The sequence below is a fragment of the Centrocercus urophasianus genome, unplaced genomic scaffold (assembly GCF_019232065.1).
Source record: "Centrocercus urophasianus isolate 14NV4802_14NV808 unplaced genomic scaffold, USGS_Curo_1.0 seq_26, whole genome shotgun sequence".
Taxonomy (NCBI): Eukaryota; Metazoa; Chordata; class Aves; order Galliformes; family Phasianidae; genus Centrocercus; species Centrocercus urophasianus.
This window is the reverse complement of record NW_024884822.1, coordinates 10758985-10765823: the sequence shown is the minus strand read 5'-3', so window position 1 is coordinate 10765823 and position 6839 is coordinate 10758985. Positions and strand designations below refer to the sequence as shown.

Genomic DNA, 6839 nt, shown 5'->3' with positions numbered 1-6839 from the left:
ACTGGACTCAGGATCCAGAATGATTCCTCACGTTCCTATGGGAATGTACTGACCTGATAAGCACTGCACTACTGCCAAGTCTGTGTTTCTGCTCCTACCTGCAATGTGGTTGGCCTCTTAGCTAAACCATGTTACTGGGGTCCAGTGATTTCTGCCCAGAAGTCTCCTGCAGCCCCAAAGCACACTTGGTTATCGCTGACCTACAGCACCCACTCTGCAAAAATTCCTTCTTCCCATTCTGAATGGAAAGTTAATGTGTTCTGTGGAGGAAGCAAACATCCGCCACAGATTCCCTGAATCTAAGTGACCTTCAGCTGAGTTTTCCTGAGCCATGTCTCTCAGGCAGAGGTTGCAGTCAGCTTCTAAAGATAGGTGCAACTTCCTCAGACCTGCCTTGCATGTGATGGGTAGTTTCCCACCCTTAAAAGCCGCTTGTACAGAAAACCACATAAAGACACACAAGACACACAGACACATGCTGAAAGATAGAAGCAGCACCTCGATTTACTGTGGAGCTAGAAACAACATATAACCTCCTTCTCTAGATTTGTCCACTTTTAAAGCCCAAATGCAGCTGTCTCCTCCTGCCAGCTCTCTCCTTTCCGACATCTGGCAGGGTAGCAAAGGTCAATGGCAGAGCAAGGTGGGAGAAATGCAAGCAGCTTAAACCATCTTATTTGCTGGTCAGGTTTTGCATTCCTGTAATAAATAAATAAATAAAACAAGCAAACAAATAAGTGGGAGAAAAAAAAAGCAGAGGCACGGAGGAGATAAAGCTATGCAAAGATGCCCTCTGCTGGCCACAAGTCAAAGGAAAAGGTGATGGTTAATTCTTTGCAGATGTTTCAGATGTAGTTCATAGGTTCCCCTGCAGATTGATACTGGCTCCTGCAGTCAGTACTGAGAGCTGGAAACTATTTGAGGCACCAATCAAGTCAGAGCATGCTCCCCTCTCTCTCTTTTAAATAGCAATGTTATTTGATTAAAGTTAGGATTTAAACACAACTTCTTAGAAGTATTGTTAGCATGCTCATATGATTCAAATTGCAGATATTTTGTCTGTTAAATCAGCCTACTAAACAGTGCAGATATACTGCATGCAGATATTACTATCAGTTCAACTTTTTCTTCAATCATTTTAAGTCCTGCTGGCTTAAACCTCTCCTTTAACTTACTGACTGGGAATTAATCAGCGTGAACTGATTTTGGTGCACTTCTGCTGGATAATTGTGAAGATCAAGTGAGACCATTTTAAAACAAACTAGGCCATTTTAAAACAATGCTACTGCATTAGAAAGCTCCAGCACAGAGCCAAGCTTTTAAGAGATGCTGCATAATTATCAAGGATACTAAAGAAAAGCACATACAGTGAGTGTGCAACCCTCTCCTCTCACTTCATTCTCTTTCACTGAAATTCAATCCTGTCCACAAAAACCTTTCACAGGAAGGAGGGTGCATGTCAGCATCATGCAGGGGCTCCAGGAAAATCCACAGGCTGCAAGAATTGGGTTGTCTTTGAGGTAATGTCCAATTGGCCAGGGGCTGAAAGAGTTGGGAGCCAATCTGGAAACCAGCATTTCAGCAGGGTGCTGCTCCTTTGTACCCTTGGAGGATGTGTAAGTGCAGTAACAACATGATCAAAAGCTGGAGTTTCCTTTGCTAACAAACAACCCCCCGAAGCACCTACTCACAGGTGTCTTTCTGTCTCATCACTGTCCCCAGCATTTTTGGTCACTCTCTCTGGCCATTTCACCAACATCCTTGGGGTTTGTTTTCATTCATGATATACTCTGGCAAACTCTAGGTTCACCTAGTAATTGCACAGAGGCTACGTTCTACCTCTCCACACAATTAGATCATACAAGCATCAGTCAAAACCTCTCAAATTATCAAATGCCATAGTTCTCCTTTGGCTGCAGATACTACAGCCATAGTTCAGATCCTATGGGCTTTGCAGAGCAACTGAGGAGTCCTGTATGGAAATGGTGCTGGCTGCATGTGCTGCCACTGCTTCTCCAGCATGAGGGGATTGCTAAAGCTAGACCTACAAGTCTCTCCTCCTTTGTGCTTCCCAGGAAACAGTGTGGTTTACTGAGAAAGCTGGAACAAGCTCAGATCTCTTCAGTGTTTCATACACCTGATATATACCTAGCCTCCTCACAGCAGGCTACTGCACAGACTTCTCCCCCAGATAGGATGCGCTCTTTCCAGTCTTCTTTAGAGTTTCCAATAGGGTGTCAACATTGTGCTCTGACTCAATGTACACCTTCTTGTTGGGCAGGTCAATATCAAACTGGACACCTGGAAGGAAAGCAAAAACATTTTACTTAGGTAGAAGCAAATGGTATGAGAGCAGGGAAAAGCTCACTTTCATGCATTTGTGCTCCCAAGGCCACCAAGTCAATCGTACATGCCTCTTGTCAGCAAACTTCTATCCCGTGACCAGCCAGCACAACCAGAGCGGGATCCCACCAGCACTGGTACAAAGGAAGCCAGATTGCCTACAGATGTGCATTAGGTGCCATAGCTTTATTAGGGGGCTTTATTAGACTAGCACAATCACAAGCATTAACGAGAACGAGTAGAGTTTAAACCAACCACTATAACCTCCAGACAGCTCACTCTGTACTGAGATTTGGAATGGAGGGACACTAATAAGGAGATGATGTGGAAGTTAAGATGGGGTTGGGGCAGGTTTTATCAGTGGCAGTACCAGCTAGCAGCTGTAAGCAGGAGGAGGACAAAGACACCTTACATATGGGTGTCCCACTGGTAAATAAAGGTCAGCCACTCTCAAACCAGTGAGAACTCAGAATGAAGCTACCCAACCATACAATGTCACACAACTTGTAGATATGTAATAGCTTTGGCAGCTCTGCTGCTCCATCCCATGAGGCTGAATTTGGCCAGCATGTCAAAGAGTGATGGGAGAACAGAGGTGCTGAGAACCACACACAGAGGAACAGAAATCACCACAGCCTGGCAATGGGGTCCTGAAGAATTCTCACAGCCTTCAGCTTGGCGACTGTGAGCTGTTCCCACTCGGTGAGGATGGGTAAACAGGATGACAAGTCCTCATAACTGGTGAGTGCAGGCCAAATCCTGCTCTCCTGCTGATCTCAGCACAGAGAAGACATAAGTTATAATTTTCCAGGTTGTACAAAAAGCAGGCTGTGCAAGCTGCCACCAAACCCTCTGTTCAGCAGCTCTTCACCATGACTGTCCTGCATTTGGATGCCGATGACACATCCAAGGAAGCAGCACAGCTACCATCAGCCTCCTAAGGAATGGCACTTGGCAGGAGATCCACCTCCTCTTCTTCTGCCCAGCCATCCTGAGCATTGGGGTGCAGCTCCCGGCAGCTTCGGGACGAGGTCCTGGTGGTGCATAGAGCCACCTGATGCTTGAAGCCTCCTGCATCCCCAGCACCTCCTCCTTCCCATGCTATTTCTCCAAGGCTCACACCAGTTCTGCTAGCAATCAGCTACCAGCAGCTCAAAAGCAGAGCGTTTGGTGGCAGAGTTTTCCACCCGGACACTTCCAGCTGTTACCCACATTGCTTCCTGCTCAAAACGGAGGACCACGAGGCAGTGATGTCTGGCCCCAGAGTTGTCACACACCCTGTAGCTTGACTCACCTCCCAGTCTGTGCAGGACACGGGTGACTGCATTGGAGCAGCCTTCGCAGGTCATGTCCACAAAGAACTCGTGTCTCTGCAAAAAGACAGATGAGGGGTCAGGAGCATTCACCACCATCTTCCACGTTCTCCTCTGGCCTCAGGGAGGACAGCTCCAACCTTCCTCAGTCAAAACATCCAAACATTCCAAGATGGGTTCCTCAGCAGAACTGAGAGCTCTCAGTACTTCTCCCTGTGGTGTCCTCGTGTTGTCCCTCACAGAACAACCACGAGGGACCTCTAGAAACCGCCTGGTCCAACCATGCACTGAAAGCAGGACACCTCCAGGGCCAGTTCAGCCCTCTGGATGTTCTGCTGGACCCACGTACCATGCACAGCCCAGGAGGAGCAAGTCCCCTGCTTTGCTCTGCAATGCCCACCCTATTCTTGTGCCTCTGGGCCCCGATGTCACAAACCCATAAAAACATCACAAAAATAAATTTGAGGACTGCTCCCCAGCACTACCTGCAGTACTCATGAGTGGCACTGGGCAATGAACATGTGCACAGCCCTAACACTGACCACTGCTCTCAGCCTTCAGTACCGGACAGACCCTCATCTCCTCTACTTTCTACTTTTCTTAGCTTTTCTTTCTTTTTTTTCTTACTTTTCCTTACTATCATATTTTTAAGTTCTTTACTATGAGAGTGGTGAGGTGCTGGAACAGCTGCCCAGAGAGGCTGTGGATGCCCCGTCCCTGGAGGTGTTCAAGGCCAGATTGGATGGGGCCCTGGGCAGCCTGGTCTGGTATTAAATGTGGAGGTCGGTGGCCCTGCCTGTAGCGGGGGGTTGGAGATTCATGATCCTCGAGGTCCTTTCCAACCCGGACCATTCTGCGACTGTGATTCTTTACCTGATTTCCTTAAAAAAGAAAAGCAAGATCGCTGCTTCCTACCTGCAATCCCTCCATCTTTTTACTCCAAACCAAGCCTTTCGCCCCCCACCATCTTCACAGCACGGATCAGTCCGGAACTGAGCAGAACCGCAGCGCTCAGCACCACCATTTATTACCATTTTCAATCTGAACTGGCACTTCCTTGATGTTTTGACAAGCCAGCGGGAAGGAAGCCCTGCAGTTCCCAGGCTGGGCGCTCGCCACGCTGCCCGCAGCCCCCGACCCTTCGATCCCCCCCCCCCCCCCTCCCACCCCCCGCCGCCCCGCAGCCCGCCCGCCCGGCCCGCACCCACCGGCATGGCGCGGCGCTGCGCGGCTCCCGGCTCGGAGGAAGGGGCGGGCGCTGAGCTCAGCTCCGCACAGCGCCCCCGGGGCCTCGGGAGGCTGCGCCGGGTACTCGTTGCCCGTGTCTGCAGCGGGAGCTTCGGAGCTCTCGGCTTCGGCTCACCCGTTTGCTGCGCGTGTTTGTTTCGATGCGTTCTTAAGCGTTTTTAATGGGACGGTGTAAGTTTTAGGAGAGTTGCTTTTGTTCTGAGAACCGCACCTTGCTTATGTTTCTCTTCTCATTTATCTGATCTGTGCGTTAGAGTTGTTGAGGCTGAATGGCGGCTCTCTGGGTCACAGCGAAGCAGAATTTCGGCCGAAAGCCCTCGCTCTGCTCACCCAAGGTGGGAGCAAGGCTGATGCCAACTGAGAGGCCAAGAGGCTTAGAGAAAGTGGTTTTGAGATGTGCCGTGGGGTTATGGACAGACAGAGGAATCAGGGGTTCTCTACTTCAGAGCATGCTGAGTGAGAGAGGATGCTGGTCCCTGAGGATGGTTCTCCCTGCTCTGTTTGGCTTCTCCCCAGCTGTTTGGCCCTTTGAAGGAGGATGGGCTCCTTTCACAGAATCACAGAATGGCCAGGGTTGGAAGGGGCTTCAGGGATCATGAATCTCCAACCCCCCTGCCACATGCGGAGCCACCAACCTCCACATTTAAACAAGACCAGGCTGCCCAGAGCCCCATCCAACCTGGCTTTGAACACCTCTAGGGACGGAGCATCCACAGCCTCTCTGGGCAGCTGTTCCAGCACCTCACCACTCTCTCTGTAAAGAACTTTCCCCTGACATCCAACCTAAATCTTCCCTCCCTCAACTTAAAACCCCTTGTCCTGCCATTACCTGCCCTTTCAAAGAGTTGATTCCCCTCCTGTACTGAAAGGCTGCAATTAGGTCACCCCGCAGCCTTCTTTTCTCCAGACTGGAGAAGCCCTTTCCTACACACTGCAGCAAGGTGGAGAAGCTGGGGCAGAGCCCAGCAGCTCAGGTGCACCGGGCAATGAGATGGGCTGAGGAGCACTAGGTGGATGTGAGACTTCCTGAGCAGTGCTGGGCTTCACAGTCCTCCTCCTCAGGAGCTGAACATGTAGCTGGAAGGATAACGGGAATGCATCTGGTTATTTGCTCACACACTGAATAGGGCTGTGTCCTGGGGTGTCGGCAAGCTTTGGCTGACCCCCATACACTGAGTTTATATCCCTCAGACTGAGCCCTGCTGGGAGACCGAGCAGAAGGAGCCATGGATGCCTTTTCCAGCATGCTTCCACGCGGGCATTCATTTTTGTCGTGCACAGGACCTGGTTGTTGTGCTGCTTTATCAAAACATGAGCTCCCTATTCCTACATTGCCACCGTGGTCCCAGCTGCAGCAGTTATTTTAGCTGCTGTGGGTCATCGGTCTGACGTTGAGCTCCACAGCAGCGCGTGTGATTTATGCACTGGCAGATTGCAGTGCAGCTCTATAAATAGTGGCGGTGGGGGAGAAGGATATTAAGGCAGAGCACGGCCCAGCACCAAGCACATAGGGAAGGATTTGGGTAGCGGGCAGGGATGTGGTGGTGGGGAAGGAAGTCAGTTGGAGAGGGTCAAATGTATCTCAGAGTGCTTCACGTCGTAGATGCGATGGGATGTGATATAAACACAGCGGGCTTGCTCAGCCGTCTGCCTGCTTCTCCTCCATCCTGCTCTCCTCAGGGTCTGAGCATCTGCACTACGAGGGCCGGATGAAGCCCTAGTGAGGCCCGGTGGTTCTGTATGGAGCTCGCAGCCTGCTCGAAGTGATGGCCCAGGCCTGTCCTCCAGCAGGGGGAGGTGCGGGCATCCAGTGCCGCCCCTCGTGCGGGCTGACGGTCCCTTTAAGGATGCCGGGGCCTGCCTGTCCGTCAGAGCCCGCCGCGCTCTCCTATTGGTCCCTACGCCCGGTGCCGCATGGGGGTTCCGCCCCTATCT

General features: G+C 50.9%; 1 protein-coding gene across 1 annotated transcript; it reads right to left on the bottom strand.

Moving 5' to 3' along the window:
- Positions 1-479: 479 nt before the first annotated feature.
- Positions 480-4925, bottom strand: ATOX1 (antioxidant 1 copper chaperone). The gene is made up of 4 exons (XM_042826558.1): positions 4865-4925; positions 3638-3713; positions 2149-2301; positions 480-699 (listed from the first exon to the last, which is right to left on the bottom strand). Exons 1-3 carry the CDS (start codon positions 4868-4870, stop codon positions 2168-2170), a joined length of 216 nt encoding a protein of 71 aa, XP_042682492.1. The 5' UTR covers positions 4871-4925; the 3' UTR covers positions 480-699; positions 2149-2167.
- Positions 4926-6839: the final 1914 nt, after the last annotated feature.

What these genes read in the sequence shown, in the direction of transcription:
- ATOX1 (XM_042826558.1), bottom strand. An exon ending in TGTCCTGCACAGACTGGGAG is followed by an intron (nt 2,302 to 3,637) that starts GTGAGTCAAGCT and finishes CTTTCCTTCCAG; the next exon opens with GTGTCCAGTTTGATATTGAC.